A 22,539-nucleotide genomic window follows, 5' to 3' on the forward strand; every position below is an offset into this window, starting at 1 on the left:
CATACAAGAAAAATTAAAGACCAATATTCGTTATGAACAAGACAAAAAAAAAACCTAAAAAGACTAGCATATTGACTAAAGATAATTCATCAAGACCTAGTGAGATTATCCCAGGAATGCACATTGGTCTAACAGACAAAAAAAGGTCAATAAATGTAATACACATTACAGAAAAAAGGAGAAACACCACGACTCAAGTAAAGTTCATTCGACAAAGTTCACTTATTCATGATAAAAACTCCCACAAAACTACTAATAAAAAGGGAACTTCCTTACCTGATAAAGAGCATCTATGATAAAGCTATATCTAATGTATCATACTTAATGTACTAGAGGTCCTAGAGGTCCTAATAATGTACTAATGTATGATAAAGGTGCTATCAGGCAAGAAATAAAAAGCTTACAGATCAGAAAGGAAGGAGTAAACTGTCCTTATTTGCAGATAAGGTCATGTTAACATAGTCTAAGGAGTCTATTAAAAAGTTACTAGAAGTTAACAGAAAAATTTAGCATGGTTGTAGGATGTTAAGTTCAACATAAAAAATCAATTGTAAAAAAACCCAACACAACCATCTCATCCTCTGTCATCCCCTTCTCCCAGAAAAGCCAAATAAATAAATACTAAATATATATATATATATATAGTCTGTATATGCTAGCAATGACCAGCTAGAAATTGAAATTTTATCAGTTACAATATCATAAAAAGCATAAATGCTTATGAATTAATTTAACAAAGTATGTACAAGACCTGCACAAAAAACTGCTAAGAAATTAAACACAGAAATAAATGGAGATATATCCTCATCCATGATCCTCATCATGCATTGGAAGCCTCAAAATCATTATAATATCAACTTTCCCCAAACTGCTCTACAGATGCAACACAATCCCAATGAAATACCCAACAGGTATTTTTTTTTAAACAAATTGACATGCTAAAACTGATTTTTTAAAATTATGGAAATTCAAAGGACCAAACAATTTTAAGACTTACTATAAAGTTATAGTAATATTGACATAAGAAAAGATTCATGTACCAATGGAACAGACAATTCAGAAATAAATCCATGGAAAATATAATCTTTTTAATGTTAGAACTAGATACTCATATTTAAAAACAAAACAATCACAACAAAAAGCCTAAGACTTTGCCTTACAAAAGCCATAAAATAGTATAATCACTTTGGAAAACAGTTTGAAAGTTTCTTATAGAGTTAAAAAAAGACAGATATTAAATGACTCAGTAATTCCACTAATTATTTACCTTAGAGAAATGAACACATTAACACAAAAATCCCATATATGTATGTTCATAGATGCTTTATTCATAATAACAAAAAACTAGAAACAGAAATGTCTATCAACAAATGACTAAACTGTGGTATATTTATACAAGGAAAAATTCAGCAGTGAAAAACTACTGATATAGACAACAATATGGAGTCATTTGTTGTTGTTTTAAAAAAACTATTTCAAGTAAAAAACCAAACACAAGAGCACATATTGCATGATTCCATTTATATGAAATCCTGCTGCTGCTGCTGCTAAGTCGCTTCAGTCGTGTCCGACTCTGTGCAGCCCCATAGACGGAAGCCCACTAGGCTCCCCCGTCCCTGGGATTCTCCAGGTAAGAACACTGGAGTGGGTTGCCATTTCCTTCTCCAATGCACGAAAGTGAAAAGTGAAGTCGCTCAGTCGTGTCTGACTCCTAGCGACCCCATGGACTGCAGCCTACCAGGCTCCTCCGTCCATGGGATTTTCCAGGCAAGAGTACTGGAGCGGGTTGCCATTGCCTTCTCCGATATGAAATCCTAGAAAAGACAAATCTAATCTACAGTGACCAAAAACAAATCAGTGCTTTCCCAAAGCTGGAGTTGGGGCAGGGACAGACTGACTGGGATGGAGCACAAGGGAAATTTTTAGGGTGATGGGAATCTTTTATCAATTGTGATTGCTATGATGATCTCACAAGTACATAAAACTGTCAAAACTCACCAAAGTGTACACTTAAAAGGGGCTCATTTTATTGCATTAAAACATACTATAATAAAGTTGATTTAAAAAAAGAAAAAGATAAGGCTTATTTCCAGATAAACATACCAGGTTGGCATGAGTTTATCTCCTCTTGCCCCTAACATCCTTCACTAAATTAGAAATGAAAGGTCTGAAATCAATGATCTTAGCAACCATCTAAAGAAAACTAGAAAAAGAAAAGCAAATGAAACTCAAAGTAATCAGAAAAAAGGAAGCAATAAATATCTATCAGAATAGAAATTAGTAAAACAAAAAAATAGAAAAAAATCAATGAAAAGGCTGTTTTTAAAAAAGAAAAAAAAAAGAGAATACTACTGTTTATAAAGTTTTAAACCAGACTGATTAGAAGACAGAAAACACAAATGATCAATACTAAAAATGGGAAAGATATCACTAGATAATATATAAAAGGCTTATAAGGGAATATTATTAACTGTGAGCCAATGAATTTAACAACTTAAATGAAATAAATTCCTTGAAAGATTACCCAAGTTCACCCCAAAAGGGATACCAGTTTTTCTATACAAATTCTTCCAGAGAATTCTCAATTCATTCTGTTAGGCCAACATTACTTTGCTACCAAGACCACACAAAGAGATTACAAGGAAAGTGCAGACCACATCCCTTGTGAAGATAGACTCATAACAAAATTCATGACAAAATTTTAGCAAATCAACCCAATGCTATTATTATAAAGATAATACTTTAAGACCAAGTACAGAATGCATAAGACCAGGAATGCATGATTGGTTTAACAATGGAAAATCAAAGAATATAATTCTCTAACACTGTATGATTATCTCAATAGATGCAGAAGGATTTAATAAAACCCAACACCCATTTCTAATAAGACCTCTCAAGAGATCTTAAATATGAGGGAACATTCTCAAGTTGATAAAGGGTATTAAAAGAAACATAAAGCTAACATAATAGTTAATGGTGAAATACTAAACGTTTTCCTCTTAAGAGCAGCAGCAAATTACTTGTATTACTTGTATTCAGCACTGTACTGGAGGTTCTAGCCAGCCTAATAAGTCCAAGAAAAATAAACGGCATCCAAATTGGAAATGAACAAGTAAAATGTATTTATTTGCTAATGACATGATTACATATGTAGAAGCTGATGGAATCTACAAAATAGGTACCAAAACTAATAAATTGATTTAGCAAGGTTGTCGGAGAAGGCAATGGCACCCCACTCCAGTACTCTTGCCTAGAAAATCCTATGGACGGAGGAGCCTGGTAGGCTGCAGTCCATGGGGTCTCGAAGAGTCGGACACGACTGAGCGACTTCCCTTTCACTTTCCACTCTCATGCATTGGAGAAGGAAATGGCAACCCGCTCCAGTGTTCTTGACTGGAGAATCCCAGGGACGGGGGAGCCTGGTGGGCTGCCGTCTATGGGGTTGCACAGAGTCAGACACGACTGAAGCGACTTAGCAGCAGCAAGGTTGTAGAATATAAGATCAATGTACAAAAATAAATTGAATTTCCATATACTGCTGCTGCTGCTAAGTCATATCTACCATATCTACCATATGACCCTGTCATTGACAGTATATCCATACAAAGATTTGTACATGAAAGTTTGTAACAGCTTTATTAAATAGCCAAAAACTGGAAACAATCCAAATGCCCATCAACAGAGGAATGGATGGATACACAAACTGTGGTATAGCTATTCAGGGAATACTACTCAGCAATAAAAAGGAGTAAACTACCAAGAATATGATGAATTTCAAAATAATTACTTTTTAAGAAAGAAGCTATGCTCAAAGAAGTGCATAAAATGACAGCAAACCAGTGATGGCCTGGGGAGTGGAGGGAACAAGAAAAGACAGAAAGGGAAGAATTACAAAGGGGCACAAAGAAATTTTGGGGTGTTACAGTAGTTTTATTTTGGTTGCAGTTAGTTTCAGGGTGTTTACATATGTCAAAATTTAACAAACTGTATTTAAATTTGTACAGTTTATTGTATTTCATCAATTATAACTCAAAAGAGAAAAAAATATCTGGAGATAAATAAATTAATTCATAAAATAAGAATATTCTAAGAAAAAAGGAAAGAAAAACAGGAAAGAATTCTTGGAAATCACAAATGTGAATGTAAAAATAAAGAAGTCAATACAAGAATAGGAAATATCCCAGAAAATATTAACAGAAAAAGAGACAGGTAGAAAAAAGGAAAGAAAAGATAAGAGACATAGAATCAGTTCCTGGAAATTCAATATCTAACTATTAGGAATTTCTTAGAGAACAGATTATACAAAGAAGAAACAATTATCAAAGAAATATAAGAACTTCTCAGAATTGAGAAATACATATCCAAATTAAAAAGGCCCACTTAGTGTCTATAAAGTACAAAGAATGGAAGAAAGAAGAAAAACAGCTACATGGACTTCCCTGGTGGTCCAGTGGGCTAAGACTCCGTGCTCCCAATTTAGGAGGCCTGGGGTTCGATCCTGGTCAGGGAACCAGATCCCACATGCTACAGCTAAGAATTCCCATGCCCCAACTAAAGAATCCCACATGCTGCAACTAGAAAGATCCCACAAGCCACAACAAAGATCCTGCATGCCACAACTAAGACCTGACACAACCAAATAAATAAATACTTAAAAAAAAATGTTAAAAAAAACTGCACCAAGATATCTCAATAATCAGTATAAATTATCAGATACAGTGGATAGAAAAGACTAAAAATTTTCAGAGAGAAAAAACAGGTCACATACAAAGAAATAAAAATTAAACTGAGGGACTTCCCTGGTGGTCCAGTGGTTGGAAATCTGCCTTTCAATGCAGGGGATGAGGGTTCGATCCCTGGTTCAGGAACTAAGATCCCACATGCCCAGGGTTACTGAGCCCCCAAGCTCTAGAGCCTGCAGGCCACAACTAGAGAGAAGCCCACGCCCACAACGAAAGATCCCGCAAGCTAAAACTAAGACCTAGTGTAGCCAAAAACAAATAAATGAATATTTTTTAAAAATTAAACTGAAACCAGATTTCTTAATAGCAACACTGGATGTATGCCTTCAAATTTCTAAGCAAAAATGACTTTTCAATTTAGAATTCTCTATCAAACCATCAATCAAATATGAGGACAAAGACATTTTCAGATATGAAGGAGCCCCACAAATTTATTTCCTATATGCCCTTACTTAGAAATTCTCAAAAAAGAAAAAAGAAATTCTCAAATGTGCTTCACTAAGACAAAGATCAAGAAAGAGGAAGAAATGGAATTTAGAAAACAGGATTTAACCCAAAAGGGCAGTAAAGGAAAATACTAAGATGACAGCTCTGCAGCAGGCCTAGAGAACAAGCAGTACAGATTAGAGCAGGAGAACAGAAGGCTCGAGGAAGAAAGTCTCCAAAAAATAATTAAAAATGAATTGATAATTATTGGGTATATCTGAGCATTTCCAGGGGAAGAAGTGAGTAAGTGTGAACAACAGTCGCTCAGTCGTGTCTGACTCTTTGCGACCCCATGCACTGTAGTCTGCCAGGCTCCTCTGTCCATGGAATTCTCCAGACAAGAGTACTGGAATGGATTGCCATTTCCTTCTCTAAGGGGAAGGGGAAATACTAATAATGTAAGTTGTACTTGTAAAAAAAATAAACTCATTTGTAATTTTTAAAAAGTGAGCTAATTAACAACTCGAGAAAAACAAATAAATTCAAGAAAAAAAAATGAAGCCATAGTACTATACCACTTGGCTTTGCAGTATACAGTATTTACTTAGTTGTAATACAAATAATGAATACTGATTTAAGACTCATTAGGAAAGCTACCACAGAAAACAGAAAATAACAAGCATTGGTGGGGATGTAGAAAAGCTGGAACTCATGTGCATTGTTGGTGAGATTCCAAAATACTATGGTACAATCACTGTGTTAAACACTATGGAAGTAAAAAATTAGAAACAGAACTACCATATGACCCAGCAACCCCACTTCTGGGGACATATCCAAAGAACTGAAAGCAGGGTCTCAAAGAGGTATGCACACCCATGTCCATAAGCAGCACTATTCACAATAGCCAAGAGGTGGAAGCAATCCAAATGTCCACAAAAGGGGGAATGGATAAACAAAATGTGGTATATTTTATACACACAATGGAATATTATTCATCCATAAGGAAGGAAATTCTGGAACATGCTATACCACAGATGAACCTTGAGGACATTATAATAAGTCAAATAAACCAGTCACAAAAAGTCCAGTATGGTATGATTCTATAAAGAATTAAAATTCATAGAAACAAAATGGTTACTAGGGGCTTTGGAGGAGTGTTGGGGGAAGTTAGTTATTTTTTAATGGGTACAGAGTTTAAGATTTGCAAGACAGAAATGTTTTAGAGATTTGTTTCACAACAACGTGAATAAACAACACTACTAAACTGTACACTTAAAAATGGCTAAAGATAAATTTCATGTTTTGTTGTTGTTCAGTCACTAAGCCATGTTCTACTTTTATGTTACTTTTTAAAAATCACAATTAAAAAAAAAGACTTACGGGGTCATGTCAGAAGACATAAGAGCTCACTTAAAGGATTTCTCATTAGTCAAAACCGGAACAAATGAAGCAACAAAAAGGGTCATGACTATAACTGATTAGAAGATACTGATTTTTTTAAAAAACCATAATAGTGATACTAAAAAAACATTAAATTCTTTATACAAGAATTAACAACTAGTAATTCTAGAAGAAATGATGTATTTAGGAAACAAACATTTCCTACACAACTCTCTGTGTAGTAGCTAATTCAGACCGAGATCACCAATGAATGTTCAAACCATTAGATGAATAACAGTTGTGCAAGGATTTTCAAATGGTACCAAAGCATCACCCCCAGATAATTTACTAATTACAAAGGGGAAAATGTACCTTCAAATGGAAAGATGTAGCAGTGAACATTTAACAAAGTGATCAAACTTAGCATCTCTATCAGTGGACCAATCTGTCATTAGATGGTGCCTCCTTACTTGATACAGGATGTATACACAACGGTATCTATGAATTATTCCAGCTTATTTTAAATGCTTAATCTGAATCTAATCCCTCCTCTAGGCCCAACTTCCAGTTTACAGGAAATACAGTGGATGGAGGAACAAGTTAAACAACACCACAAGGAAACAATCAGACACAATTCAGAAGGAGGGACAATCTACAAAACAAGTGACCTAGATTATGAGAGACTAAGGAGATGATAACCAAACACATGATCCTTGATTAGATTCTGTTTGAACACTTTACAAGACATTTTTGGGAAAACTGGATGGAATACAGACTAGATATTAGATAATTTTAAGGAATTATGATTAAATATAAATTACCAAAAAACATGTGAAAATGTTTAATCTCACTAATTATTAGAACAAAATGTTAAAATTTACTCTTAAATTGGTGGCAAAAATTAATACTAGTTTTTGGGGCAGGACAATCTGGTAACATTTAACAAAAGTTTTAAAAATGTTTATATACTTTACCCAGCAATTCCACTTCTAGGCATTCATCCTATAGAAATAAGAGTTGTACATAAACATTTATGAACCAGAATGTTCACTGCAGCATTACTAATGAAAATGGACATAACCTAATTTATCAAGATGGAATAATAATTATATGATTCTTTTAATCATTAAAAACACTTTGAGATATTTAATATGGAAAGGCCCTTAAATATATTAAGTAAATGGAAGAGAGTAGTTATTTTTTGTGATCCTAGAGGGCAGAACTAGGAACTACCACTGGAAATTATAAGGAAGCACAAGTTGGTCAATGTAAGGACTAATTTTCTAACAATTAGAATTTTCTGAAAAGCATCTGAAAAAGAATGAATATATGCACATGTGTAACTAAATCACTTTGCTGTACACCTGAAACTAATACAACATTGTATATCACATTAAATAAAAAAGAATTTTCCAAGCAATAAATGGCCTGCTTCATGAGGTAACGGGTTCTGCACTATTAGACGCTAAGCAAAGGCTTAATAATCTTTTTTGGCAAAGATATATGGCATAGATTTACATGGTAGGAGATTAAGGAGAAGATCTTAATGGTACTTTCCAACTCTAAGAATTTATAATCCAATATAAAGTTATCTGTTAGCGGGGATGACAGAAAGGAAGTGGTAGGTATTTCTCTGTAAATGCTATTAATGACCCATGTGGCACTAAACTAAACAGAGATTATACCTATAATAATGGAGTTGAAGGATGATTTAATTATTATATTCTGTATCAGTAATATACAAATTACTGATAAACTGAGAAAGATGATTTAACTTAATGCAGAGGGTTCAAATTGAATTGATAGGAACTAATTTTGAATCTGCCCCCTATTATTTTTCTGTGTCTAATAAAGAGCCTGCAGAGTTAAGCTCTTCCAAGGTAAACAGCACTAAACATCTCAAAAAGGACAAGGGGTGCTCTGCTCCTTCTGTTTGCTTCCGGCTGCCCAGAAATTCATATATAAAGAAAGGAGAGAAAGAATATGCCCATATCCCCCCTGCAATATGATATATAAAATCTTTAAATTCTTGAGATGTGGAAAGTGACACAGAATTTAGAATCACACTGGGTTTCTGGAAGGCAGAAGAAAACACTTGAGGCCTATGAAGATTTTAGAGTAGCTGGTAATGTTGAAAATTCTTAGATGTCAAAAAAGAAATTCCCTAAAAGATGCACTTAAAAAAACAAACACCTTTTATCATGGAAAATTTCAAATATACACAAAAGTAGAGAATAGCATATAATAAGCACCCTCACCCTCAATGACTCAGTCATTGAGCTTCATTTATCAACATTTTTGTAAAGCTGTTTTCTCTAATTTTTCAGATTGTTTTTTTATATTGTTTTGTTTTTAGATTTAAAAACAAATACCTGACATCACATTATTTTACCTATAAAAATTTCAGTATGAAAAGACACAATTTCTTGCTAATAATACTAAATATTCAATAAACTTGCTATGGCAATGTACTGTTCTATGTATTATACCACCACTTACACATATAATTTTCATGTCAGTTAGGCTTCACTGTTATCTTCATCTTATAAATGAGAAAACGGAGTTTTTACTGGCTCAAGGTCACAAAGTCAGTAAAGCAGTGGTGCTAGGGTATGAAACCAGATGTTAACTCTAGACCAGACTTTGTTCTCCCAACCATTAAAGCAACTGACTTTTCTCTTAGTTATTCTAGTTGTTCCTTATGGGATATAGATTGTTGTGATAAAATGGAAGAGGGATTGCTGAATGAGGAAGAGATTGGGAAAGATACAGTAATATGAGCAGCTACTCACTGCTCTTCCCATGAAATTTTCTTTTTAAATGCCCCAAATGAGAAAGGAAAATGTGACTGGATATGATCATTGTCAACTACCTAAGATATAAAAGAAAGTAAGTCACCTTAGAGAGGGGAGCAATGATCAAGTCTCTTCCACAAAGGTTGAATATACATGAACTACTTTTAATCTGCCCCTTTAATGACAGCAGGGGTGGGGTGATGGGGGTGGCGGTGGGGATGTCTTTAGTTTCACACATCCTTTTAGTTCAAGCAAAGGGATCTCACAAGTAGAGGGCCAAGCAATCAGTACAAGTGTACTTAATTGCTTAATGAAATCTGAGGAAAAACATAAAAACCTGGAGTAAAAATTCTTCTGGCTGATATCTCAGAGTTCTCAACCTTTAGCTCATAGCCTTATAAAACAAAAAAGAAAAAACTACCAAGTAATTCAAGATTTGTCAAAGAAAGGAGAGTTCTCCTTGGATCTTTGGCCAAAAATCCTTCTAAAATCCTCCCTACTGATTTACAATACATCTTAGAGTAACTGAACTAAATTATCTTCTGAATGGAGGCTGCTTAGAACATCCTTCTTTACCAAACACAAACTCCTTCCCTGTTCCTACTGCACTTCATTCATAGTTCTATTAGAACACTAATCAATATTGCAGGATAATTATGTTTTCTTTCTTTGGACTATCAATTTCCAGAGTCCAAGACCCACCTTACTCTTTACATTTTCAATCCCTTACCTTCAAACTGAGCACTACTGAAAGTACCTGAGAAAACTGTGCTGAATGAACAGAGAAAGAAGCTAAGATGATAGAATATGAACTGATCTTTCTGAGAAGCAATTCTTTCATCAGTATTTTCTAATCTCCATACCTTCAGTATAATTTACAAGCTTCCCTTTAGGAACTAATAGTTTAGGATGAACAAAAACATGAACATGAGGCCTGGAGAAAGAATCTAGCCATTTTGGTTTACAACAGCTTTTAATCAACTAGGAAAAACTCAGACTGAAGATTCTGAACGGTAGTCAACCCTTCCAAGAGCTTTTATTCAGATGCCAAGATGCAAGATGGTATCCAAAATACCTGTTTTTTACTTTTAAAGGCTGAAGGCAACAAGGATAAAAATTTCAAAAAACAAACAAACAAAAAACCCCAATGATTACTAAGCAGTGCCTCGTTGTTGTCATTTCTACTATCTTTCAGACCAAAAAAATCCGAAGCAAAAAAAATCCCAGACAAAAAATGTCTGGTTATAGACCTCAACCATGAGGGAGACTCTTTTCATGTACTGGTATGAGTTGCCTTGGATGCCTCTCTAATACCAGTTAGCCAAACAAGTTTGAGGATTATCTGGTTAGGCAATCCCTTAAAGTGAAAACCTTTGGATAAGGAAATTACCTTTCTCACCAACTTACAAAAATTCAAGATGATCTCCCAGTTTAAGCTATATCACACTGGAATAAAAAAGTCTCATCATATTTTTTACAGGCCATTCTTTGGTTACCATGTTACCTTGGTTTGAATCCACTGGGTCTTCTATATGAGCAATGACATTCCTGAGATAACTTTGCTTCTGCTTTTCCAGGTCTGACGGTGAAAATGTCGGAACATTAGTCCTTTAACAAAGCAAACCAGGAGGAAAAACAATTGGTTAGAACCATGAATATAGTGCTTTGTACAGAGAAGTCATATACTGTTGATGGGTTGTGTGTGCTTAGTTGCTCCGTTGTATCCAACTCTGCAACGCCATGGACTGTAGCCCACCAGGCTCCTTTGTCCATGGGGATTCTTGAGGCAAGAATACTGGAGTGGGTTGCCATGCCCACCTCTAGGGGATCTTCCCAAACCAGGGATCAAACCCAGGCCTCCGCATTGCATGTGGATTCTTTACCATCTGAGCCACCAAGGAAGCGATGGATTAGAACAACTAACTCTCAAAACACTAAGATGCAATGACAAAAGACAGTGTTAGTCACGTAATGCAAAGCTGCAATCAAGCATAGAGCTGAGGAAAAAAGATACAACCTCCTGTTAGCAAGGTATAGCAAAGTGAAGACTACCTACTCCACAGAGAGAGAAAGCATTTCGAGAAATTCAAGGTTAGTAAGGAAATAACTAACTTCATAGAGCCACACAAAAACTGAGTAAGCTAAAGACCAAAAAGAATCAGCTAGATCTGGCAATCTTTGCTCATGCTGATCACACTGTACTGAGTGTCTGTGGATGAGATCGTGAATTTATTATTGCTCCAAGTAGCCTGACTTGTGTACCTTGGTATAATTTTCATTGTATGCAATTCACAAAGCTCCTCGAAGTAACCCAAACAAAACAAAGAGAAAAAAACCAGAAAACTGGGATTAGGGGGTTATAGTCAATTTTAGCCTTATCTGTACTACTGAAAACATTTAATATCTGTAATCAAATTTTAAAAAAAAATCTCACTGTAAGGAAGCACATATGACACAACCTAAAAAAATAGCTTTGCTAATTGAAAAGGCCCATGGAAAGATACTGCCATCTCCTGGCAACAAGAGAATAGACTGAAAAGGTAACCCAAATCTGCAACCTCTATAAAATTTTTTCACCAAGGACAGATATATGCAAGTTGGGAGAAATGTTTAAATGACTTTCTATAGATGTATCTTAACATTTTTGTTAAAATTATTCTAACTTCCTATGCCTGTGACCAGGCTTCCCCACACATACGAAAAGAAATCTTACATTTATACAGTGCTTTCACTAAAGTCTTTTTCTTTCTTAAAAATAACCCTATGAGGCAGCAGAGAAGGCATCATTAGCCTCATTTTACTGACCAAAAAACTGAAGTCATTTGATTTGTCCAAGGTCACATAGTTATTGGTAGTTCCAGAACTTCAAGTATTCTTACTCAAGGTGCAGGGCTTTTTTCCCACACTAAGGAGAAACTCAGGAGAAGAAGAAAGCAACTGAATTGAACCAACAAAAAACAGAATATTTCACTATGTCCTTACCTCGTTTTGGCTTGCAGAACAGGAATGACTTTGCCTAGTCTTTTTTCATGGACCTTTAGCTTCCCAGAATCCTTGTCAAGAACATCCTGCTTTTTTCAGAGCAAGGAAAGATGGCCTTAGTTATAAGAAAATAACTGAAAATAGTACTTAGGGAAATATTCTTGAACTAAAGGTTATACAAGCATACTTGTGAACTTTACTGTACCAGGTACCAACACAGGTGCTTTAAATGAGATAATGATAGTAATCTCAAGAAAAAAGTAGAATAGTAAAATCATCTTATTCAATAAATGGTTAATTTTATATGTTACTATGATTATTTTATTAATTTTCAATATACTATAAAGTACTACTTAATCCAATTTACAGATAAGAAATTGTGAGGAAACAGAGAAGCTAAATAATTTGCCCAAGGACACAGTGCTAGTTAGGCTTCAAACCCCAATTTATCTGAATACAAAGCTCTATTACATAGTTTCATTCCTCTCTTCACCTTGAAAAACATACTTACCTTGCTGGATGAACTGGAAACTGGTAACTTCATTTCAAAACTTGATTTATATGATCCATTTCTCCGGGATGACCCTGTATTAGGAGTCTCTGAATGGTCCAAGATCTGAGAGAATACAGGCGTAGCTTTCTTACTGTCGGACATATTTTTATCAGAGACAGTATGCTGATAATTACTGTTTGAAGAAGGGAGTGGGGGCCCATCAGAGGCAGAGTTATCGGGGCTGATCCCTTCAGATTCTGTGCAAAGTGTGCTCTCGTTTGGGCTAAGATCATCTTCTCTCATCTCTTCCCCAAGGGAGGAGGGTTTTTCAGTAACTCTGGATGTAACTTCGGACACGTAAGTCTTGTCCTTATCAAGTGCAACATCACAAACTGTTGGATCAAATGGTGCAACTGTAACTTTTATAAGATTCTTTTCTAGTGCAAAGCGTCTGTTCAACGATTTAGCAGGAGTTGGTCCATGACCAACTGATGTAGTTAGTTGAGGTAGTTTGAATGTGTCAGGGGTCTCAGCTTCTGGTCCCATGTTGTACGGTGAATCTTTCTCTTGGGGAGTGTCAAGTGGAATTTGACTCCCTTTCTCTCCCTTCTCAACATTCCTGCTGTCATCACTAGGCAACCCTCCTCCCCAAGGAAAGTGCTCATTTGATAGGTCATCATCCTTCAAGAGTTCCTGAATCTGTTCCTCTGTGAAACTGAAATGGCCATCATCTTCTCCATCAGATAGCTCCAGCAAGGAGTCATCCAATTCATCCTCATCCAAGGAACTCCAAGAAAAAGGAGCATTGTCTTTAGGCAAGAGAGAGGTACCAGAAGACTGTTCAGAGGGCACTAGTGAGCACATCATATCTGGAGAAATAAGAGGCAGTTTCACTGAGAACAGGAAATACCCTTTTATCAACTCCAATCTGCTTTAGAGAGTTATGGTGTCTTAGTATTTCAAATTCTTTGCACTATGATTTGTAACATGAGAAAGTTTTAAGATATTTAACTTTACCAGAATCATGGAAATAGGTATCAGAACAATGAGATTTTTTTTTCCTATCAAAGTGGCAAAAATTAAAATGACAAGATAATCTATTTTGGTGAGAATGTGAGAAATAAGGATTCTCACATACTATCAGTGAGAGTGTAAGTCAGTACAATATTTTGTAGAGAGTAATTTGGCCATAGCATCTGACTCAGCAATTTCACTTCTGGAAATTTACCTTGCAGAAATACCTGTACAAAGACACACAGATACAGTTACAAAGGTGTTCAAAGCAGCATTATTCAGAACATCCAAATATTGGAAACAAGCTAGATGTCCATCCCCAGACTGTTCACTAAAATCATGGTGCATTCATCTTATGGAATACTTTACAATTATTTAAAAACAATGAAGTGGATCTGTATGTACTATCACTGGAATAATATTTATAACATACAACAAAACAAATACATACATATAAAATGTTTGGATTTTCACAGTGTATACTTTTTAGAAAACACACACGTATTACTTTTGAAATTTAAAAAGAAACAACTGTATGCATACAAGAAGAAAAAAAATTGTCTTTCATACTGTGTGGAGCTGCTGGTGTGATCTCTGCCTTTGCCACGAGACCAAATGGAAAAAGGGTTCAGCTCCTGCTAGCTGTTCCTTTCAGGAGACTTGTCAAAATGATTGACTCCCACCTTCCTGCAGGCACAAAGAAAATTAGAGGATCTTCTCATCACTTTCAACTCTGCTAATTACAAAGTCAACTGCATTATGCTTTAAGGCGCTCCATCTATTAATTTCGATCTTGATATTTTTTAAAATACCACAAAGTTGGATTCTGAGTCAAGAACATCAAAGAAAAATCTTTAGAGGAAAAATTATGCAACTTAAGGAACTAGTTTTCTTCCTCCCAACAATTTATACTTTCTTAATATCATTCACTCTAGTAGGATGAGCATGGTCTTGAGAGTCTAAAGACCTAGGCTACAGTCCTGGTTCTGTCACTAACTAGTTGTGATAATTTGGGCAAACCATTTAACCAGGGACTTGTTTCCTCATTTAAAAAATATAGAAGGGACAGAGAACTGGGATTAGGTGATGTCTAAGATTCCACCAAGATCCAAAAGTTGTAGTCATGACCATACATACAAAAACCTCATTTTCAATACATACATAAACACAAAGAACAGGTCTAGAAAAACACAACACAAAATTGATGATTATAATAACCTGCAGGGGCATCAAGAGAGGGACAAGGGGAGACTTCACTATTTTACTTGATATTTATATATACTTGTGTAATTAAAAATTAGGTCTTAAGTAGCTAATGACGGACCTGATCTCTCATTATTTTCTACATGGCAAAAGTGATAGAAAATTTGGAAAATTCTTATAGCCTTTTAACTGTAAATTCTTCCCCACTCCACTTCCCTCTCTAAATTTTAGTTTTGGCTCATGCATTCTTTCAGAAAACATTTTCTGAGCTACTATCAACACACATGACTGAGCTAGATAGTACGTCTCTACATGACTTCTAATAAATAAAGATATGGATTCCACCCTCAAGGAATGTATAATCTTCTAATAGAGACAACACTCAAGTTATGCACCAATATGAGAAAACACAAAATGGTTTGGGCAATAAAGCACTAGAGAACTACCTGAAGTAATGTATGTTAACTAAACTCATTGTTGCAATCATCTTGCATTATAGGCGTATGTCAAGTCATGTTGTAAACCTTAAACCAATACAATGTTAGTCAGTCGTGTCCAACTCTTTGCAACGACTCTTTGCAACTCCATGGATTGTAGCCCACCAGGCTCCTCTGTCCATGGGATTCTCCAGGCAAGAATACTGGAGTGGGTTTCCATTTCCTTCTCCAGGGGATCTTTCCAAACCAGGGATCGAACCTGGGTCTCCTGCATTACAGGCAGATTCTTTACTGACTGATCCACCAGGGAAGCCCCAAACTAATACATTGTTATATGGGAATTATATCTCAATAAAATAGGGGAAAATTTAAAAAAAAAAAAAGCCTTGCTCATCTTAGAAATTAGATAAATGGGACAAAAAGGGAAAAACTATTAAGCACCCATACTATAAACTACGCACCGAGAGACACATTTTACAACTCTAACTCATGTTAACTCTGTAACACAGGTCTTATCAAAGAAACTAAACTGTTATAGTTAAACTTAAGAATTGCTATGACTTTTTATCTTATTTTACCAATTTTTTAGCAATCGTGGAAGAGTTCTAGGCACCAGCCTTCCCAGGTGGCCCTAGGGGTAAAGAATCTGCCTGCCTATGCAGGAGATGCGAGAGAGAGATGCTGGTTGGATCCCTGAGTCAGGAAAATCCCCTGGAGTAGGAAATGGGAACCCACTCCAGTATTCTTGACTGGGAAATCTTATGAAGAAAGGAGCCTGGCGGGCTATAGACCATGGGGCCACAAACAGCTGGACACAGTTGAGTGACTGAACACACACTCTAGGCACTGAAGCAGGTGTCTCTATGAAGAAAAAAGTAATTTTTCTGCCCAGTGACTGGGTTATAGAGTAAAGTTATTTCTTCAGGCAGCAATAGAAAAAAGGTTTACTTTTGAAAAATGTTTCCTTTACTTAATAAAGTTTGTGCTTATCAAGCACAAGTATGACAGACACTGGGGTTAAGTAGCCATTTTCTGAGAAGTCACTACCACCGTCCTACTCCTTCCAAAAGTCTAGTTCTGGGAGTTCCCAGGCAGTCCAGTCAGGTAAGGATTCTGCGCTTCCACTGCAGGGGGCTTCCACTGCAGACGGCTTCCACTGGAGGGAGCATGGGATCCCACACATTGTGCGATGCAGCCAAAAAAACCAAAAAACAAAGGGTCTAGTCCAAGCACTTGCTTAACCAAATGAAGAATTCGATACATTTTCACTCTTGGGAAACTAAAGTTCAGAGGCATTTAAGGTACCGAGTATACAGAACTAATATGCTAGAACAAGGATCCAAACCCAAGTCTAACTTCAAAGGCAATGTTTTTTCTTGCTTTTTCTACCATCCTTGTGATAGACTTGCCTGGAGTCAGTCAGCAAATGGCAATCTTCTACATTCAGTAACTCTAATATACTATGAAGGATGCAGACATCAGAGGGCTTGTAGTCCCTTGGCAAAAATGATTTAAGCCACTGTATTACGCACAGGCTCTGCTTGATTTCCCAAGTGGAATGGAAGAATGTAGGAATGACCTGTGAATGTGGTCAAACCTCAATGGGAAAAAAAATCATTGCTTGCTAACTTTACTGTGCACACACAGGACCAACAGTCTCCATAGCCACCGAAAGCCTCAATTCCTTTGCCACATGACATCCAGAGGCACAGAGCCAGCTCTTCTGAGCTTTCCTCACAGAATGCTCCAATAGGTCTAACTTTGCTCTAAATTTGTATGCTCTTAAAAAAATAAATAAATAAATAAATTTGTATGCTCTTAGCATGCAAAACAATATCATAAACATATATTTAACTTGCACAAATCATTCTCTTCACAATTTTATTACCTCATTAAAATTTTTTTATAATAATTGAAAACATATGCAAAAACAACGTAATAATGAATACCCACATACCCATCGCCCAGCCCCAACAACTATCAACCCGTTGCTAATCTTGCCCCATCCACTTTCCCCTTTACCAGATTATTTTGAAGCAAATCCCAGGCATCACATCATTTCATCTGTAAATAACAAAAATTCCTTATCATAAAATATCCAGTTCATATTTCCAGCTATTTTTAAAATGTCAAATTTAAAAAAAAAACAAAAACAGTATCCAAGTAAGGTCCATACATTAAAGTCAGCTGATAAATCTTGTATTTTAATCTACAGATTCCCATCTTTTTTTTCTAGCAATTTGCTAAAGAAACAATAACGTAAACTGTGTATGGATACAAACATGGATATATTATAAAATTATAAAAACATGCCATTTCAAGATAGTGATTACTTCTGGTGGTGAGGAGGGAAGAGGAATGGTAAGGGGGCGTGAGTAGCTTCAATTCTTTTTGTAATGTTTTATTTCTTTAAAAATCACTAACAGGAAAAGACCTAAAACAATAAAGCTGAGTGGGGGTTTAATAGTACTCATTATTATGTTATATGGTGTAACTGTAACTTTTATATGCTTGAAATATTTACTAATAAAACCATTTTAAAATTAAGAAGCCAGTGGGGAAACAATGATTACATTTTGAAGTTTCAAATGTCCTCTCAAGTAAAATAGGGACCATCATAGTACCTACCTCATAAGGTTGTTGTAAGAATTATAAATGAGATTATGAATACAAAAGCACTTAGCATACTACAGGCACAATGTAAAAGATAATAAAGTGAAGTTCCACAAAGACGGCCTTAGTATTTGCCTGTCTGCCATTCTACCATCACCTGCCTTTCCTGGCACTTGCTTTGTAGTAATCTTAAATACGAAGATCCTGGGACTTCCTTAGCAATCCAGTGGTTAAGACTCCATGCTCCCAAAGCAGGGGGCTCGGGGTTCAAACCCTGGTTAGGAAACTAAGATCCCACATGCCACCACCAAAAAAAAAAAATTTTAATAAAATATGAAAATCGTATTTTTAAAGGAAAAATATATTTCCCATCTCCCGTTTCTCTCTTAATTCTCTGTGACCCTATTCTGTCCTTCCATGTCTCTCTCATCTGTCCACCCCCTTCTTCACACTTCAGTTTACCACCCCCTCGCTCTGTTCTCTAACCTGGTTGCAACCTCAGAAACTAGCTCCCTTTCTATTTTTATCGTACCTAAGAAAACCTATTGCCTTAAAACACAAAGCCTTATATTATTCAGGCCACTAAAACTGCAACACCAAACACAACCTCATACCCCTTTCAAGGCTCTAAAACCATTACCAAGCTGGATCTGACAGGTTTGGCCAAGGGCAAGGATTATTTCCAAAAGACCCATTGATCTTTGAGCTTTGATTTCCAACCTTTCCTATGTGCAATACGTGTGAGACATACAGCATTAAAGACACTCGGTAGCCTTTATCACTCCATGAAACGGGCATAAAGTTTAAGCGAAATTAAACTGAACTGCAATTATCTGTAAGAATTCTGCAGACACTGCAGGAAAGAAAAACAACTCGGGCTGCAAATCTCTGCTTTAGGTAACGGCTCACTTAGATAAGGGTGCCAGGACTTTCCTCCCACAGAAACCAAATACTACTCAGCCGGAGCAACAGGTTTCTTTTTAAAAAAGAAAATGTTTTTTAAATGATTTAGACAGGATTGCTAAAGCTTGAAGCCTCTAACAAACCCATCAAACTGGAAATTAGGTTGGGGCAGCAGATGGGCAATTCAATTACTTCCTCTCCCGAGCCCACCAGGCGGTGCCAAGTGCCCGCTCTCCTGCCCTGGAAGGAACTGGTGGCACCTCCGATCCTCGAGTGCTTGATCGCAGTTCGCCCAACGCAGGATACGGCTTGGCCGCCCCCAGCTCTTCCTAAGAAGCTCTATAGGCGCCGTACTGCACTGCCCTGCGGGCAGGGCCTTCGCACTCCCCTCCTCCCCCAAAGACCAAGAATTCCCGCCTCTCCACGGAAGGCGGGAGCAGCTCGGGGCTTGCTTCCCATTCCCCCAGCAGGAGCCAAAGCAGCCCCTCAGCAGAGCGGCGCGGTACACCCTCATCCTGCGGATGGCTGCCCGTCCCACACCTCCACTCTCCCCTGGGGCGGGCCACCCTCTCTCCGCTGCCTACCCGCCCGCAAGGCGCGGCCGGAAAGACAGCAATTTTTTGCCTAGCAACACCCTCCCCGCCTCGGGGCAGGGGACAGAGGCAACCCCCACCGCCACCTCCCCACCCCCACCGGGCACAGAAAACGGACGTCGTTCGCCCCTCTCGGGTAACCAGACGGCACCCTTTGCCTGGGCAGGGTGAGGGGCATCTACCGTCCGCCGACGTGAATGGGGGGGGCACAGACACTCCCCCCTCCCGCCGCCATCACCTCAGAAACGAAAACGAGCCCTTCTCCCAGCAGGGTGAAGGCCTCAACCCCTCAACGGGGCGGACGGCATGCGCGGCCCTCTGGAGATGCAACAGGCGCCCCCCTCCCCCTCCCAGCCGAGGCTCGCCGACCACCGCTCCTCCCTCAGCTGTTCACCTCCGGAAGCCGGGCCAAAGCCTAGGCGAACGACTGCGCATCACTCCGCCCCCTGCGCCATCTTATCGCCCCCTCCCCGACCTCCCCCACCCCGAGGGTGCCGGGCCAGCGCCAGGGGGAGGGCAAACAGGCAATGATTGGCAGGAAACCGCCCCGCCTCTCAGAGGGTTGCGCCCGGCGCAGGCGCCGAAACCCCGCCCTCCACACCGCCTACCCCCGCCTACGGGCTCCATCCCTTTTCGTTTCATCGACCCGCTCGACACTTGGCTGTTACTGGCTACTGGTAGGAGGAGAAGGGTGCAGGCGGATCAAGCCGAGCGACGAGTTGAGCTGATGCAACCTAACCTGGACCCGCGTGACAGTTTCCGGCACGCGGCAGCGGCGGCGGCTGCGACCGAGAAAGGGGCCTGGGTGCCGGGCTAACCGCTGGAGACTGCAGCGACAGAGCCATGGGGGACTCTCTGAGCCCTGAAGAGAAGCTAAGCCTTATCACCCGGAACCTGCAGGTCGGGCTTCGGGGTTGAAAGTGCGCGGTTGGGGGACTGGGGGCCGGAGGTCCAAGTGATCCTTAGCACCTCTTACGGGGTCCTAAGTAAGAGGTGGGGACCCGGGATTCCGCGCCGAGGCAGCTCGGAGAGAGATTGCAGTCCCTGCTGCCGGTCGGTCAGTCAATCCATCACTACAGAAATCACAGTAGTCACACCTCCTGAGTGCCATTACTTGTGTTGAGCCAGGCTTTGAATCCACGCCACCCACCCTATTATGTGCCAGGCGCGGTGCTAAGGTGCTGGGGGGTACGTCAGGACCCTACCCTCCCAGAGCATGTCTGGAGGAAATCAGACGTTTGCAAGGACCCAGGATCCAGACATTTAATTAAGTCGAAACTAGTGCTGAAAGGTGCTTTACGCGGAGATCTTTATTAAAAGGAAGTTAGGAGGAAGGCTGCGGAGAGTGTTCAGGGAAGGCTGAGAAATAACCTCTAAACTGCCCTGAGGGATACGGATCACCTCTTCACTTTACCTATGTTTTGCTGGTTCCAGAAACTGCAGTAGTAAAAGTTAACCAGGATAATGGGGGTTAAAAACGCATCAGGTAGAATAGAGGGAACCCAGGTCAAGAGCCAGAGGGGAGAAAGAACTCTGTGGTTCTGAGAGAAGGCTAAGTTGGAGTAAAGGAAGCAAAGTGCAGATCAAGCACTTAGAAAATATTTACATTGCTCATTCTCTTGACTCTCTCAGGCCTCTGTTGTCACATCATCTGTGGCCTTTATTTAAATAACAAACCCCTGCCACCAAAACTGCCTTATCCCTTGCTGCTGCTGCTGCTAAGTCGCTTCAGTCGTATCCGACTCTGTGCGACCCCATAGACGGCAGCCCACCAGGCTCTCTGTCCCTGGGATTCTCCAGGCAAGAACACTGGAGTGGGTTGCCATTTCCTTCTCCAGTGCATGAAAGTGAAAAGTGAAAGTGAAGTTGCTCAGTCGTGTCTGACTCCTAGTGACCTCATGGACTGCAGCCTACCAGGCCCCTCCGTCCATGGGATTTTCCAGGCAAGAGTACTGGAGTGGGTTGCCATTGCCTTCTCCAACTTTATTGTCTAGATATTTACTCTACCTTTTTTTGTTATTTCTCCATAGAACTGATCACAATCTGACAATATGGTACATTTTTCTAGTTTGTTTAGGAGGAGCAGGCAAAGACCAGGTCATGAGGGTGGTGTTGGCGATGTTTGACAGTGGGGTTTATTCTGAAGGCAGTTTTTCTCTTTTTATAAGATACAATTCACATACCATAAAATCCACCCTTTTAAAGTGTGTGGGTCAGTGAGTTTTGATGTAGTCACATGGTGTTCAATTACCATCATTATTTAATTCCAGAGCATTTTCTTCATCAAAAATAGCCTGTACTTATTACTAATCACTGTTCAGTCTTCGCCTCTCCCCAGTCCTATGGAACCACTGATCTGCTTTCTGTCTCTAATTTGCCTATTCTAGGCATTTCATATAAATGGAATCACAGTATGTGGACTTTTATGTCTAGCTTCTTTCACTAGGCTTAATGTTTCCATGTTTCATCCATGTTGTTACACTTACCAGAACTCTGTTCCTTATTACAGCTGAATAATATCCCATTATATATTGGATTCCTGGATCGGAAAGATCCCCTGGAGAAGGGTATGGCAACCCACTCCAGTATTCTTGCCTGGAGAATTCCATGGACAGAGGTGCCTGGCAAGCTACAGTCCATGGGGTCACAAAGAGTTGGACACAATTGAGCAACTAATACTACTTTTATATGAATATACTACATTTTATTTCTCCGTTTGTCAGTTTATGGACCTTTGAGTTATTTTCACTCATAACTTGATCTTTTTTTTTTGTCCACACCACACAGCATGTGGGATTTTTTTCCAACCAGATATTGAACCCACGTCCCTTGCAGTGGAAGCACGGGGTCTTAACCACTGAACCAGAGAAGTCCCATTCTCATAACTTCATCTTAACCAGAGATTCTTGCATGCTTCACCTTAGCCAGATTCTTTGTTTCCTAGCCTCTCTCCATAAG

General features: G+C 38.6%; 2 protein-coding genes across 14 annotated transcripts in view; one reads left to right on the forward strand and one right to left on the reverse strand.

The window, feature by feature from the left end:
• S100PBP (S100P binding protein) overlaps positions 1 to 20,109 on the reverse strand; it is a 33,664-nt gene extending 13,555 nt beyond the window's left edge. Inside the window, exons 1-6 of one of the 13 annotated variants that reach the window (XM_027516985.1) lie at positions 19,976 to 20,109; positions 17,495 to 17,536; positions 14,403 to 14,519; positions 12,837 to 13,687; positions 12,326 to 12,411; positions 10,848 to 10,951 (exon numbers count right to left, since the gene is read on the reverse strand). In XM_027516985.1, the coding sequence (XP_027372786.1) occupies positions 10,848 to 10,951; positions 12,326 to 12,411; positions 12,837 to 13,685 (1,039 nt within the window). In that variant the 5' untranslated portion in view covers positions 13,686 to 13,687; positions 14,403 to 14,519; positions 17,495 to 17,536; positions 19,976 to 20,109. Of the gene's footprint in view, positions 1 to 7,522; positions 7,551 to 10,847; positions 10,952 to 12,325; positions 12,415 to 12,836; positions 13,688 to 13,956; positions 13,977 to 14,375; positions 14,520 to 17,494; positions 17,537 to 19,819 lie in introns of those variants that run through there. The other 12 variants (XM_027516996.1, XM_027516932.1, XM_027516948.1 and 9 more) reach the window with 12 other exon arrangements.
• A 185-nt stretch (positions 20,110 to 20,294) lies between these two features.
• YARS (tyrosyl-tRNA synthetase) overlaps positions 20,295 to 22,539 on the forward strand; it is a 32,149-nt gene continuing 29,904 nt past the window's right edge. Inside the window, exon 1 of the mRNA XM_027516890.1 lies at positions 20,295 to 20,481. Coding sequence (XP_027372691.1) covers positions 20,425 to 20,481 — 57 coding nt within the window. The 5' untranslated portion in view covers positions 20,295 to 20,424. The remainder of the gene's footprint in view (positions 20,482 to 22,539) is intronic.

Source organism: Bos indicus x Bos taurus, chromosome 2 (genome assembly GCF_003369695.1).
Source record: "Bos indicus x Bos taurus breed Angus x Brahman F1 hybrid chromosome 2, Bos_hybrid_MaternalHap_v2.0, whole genome shotgun sequence".
Taxonomy (NCBI): Eukaryota; Metazoa; Chordata; class Mammalia; order Artiodactyla; family Bovidae; genus Bos; species Bos indicus x Bos taurus.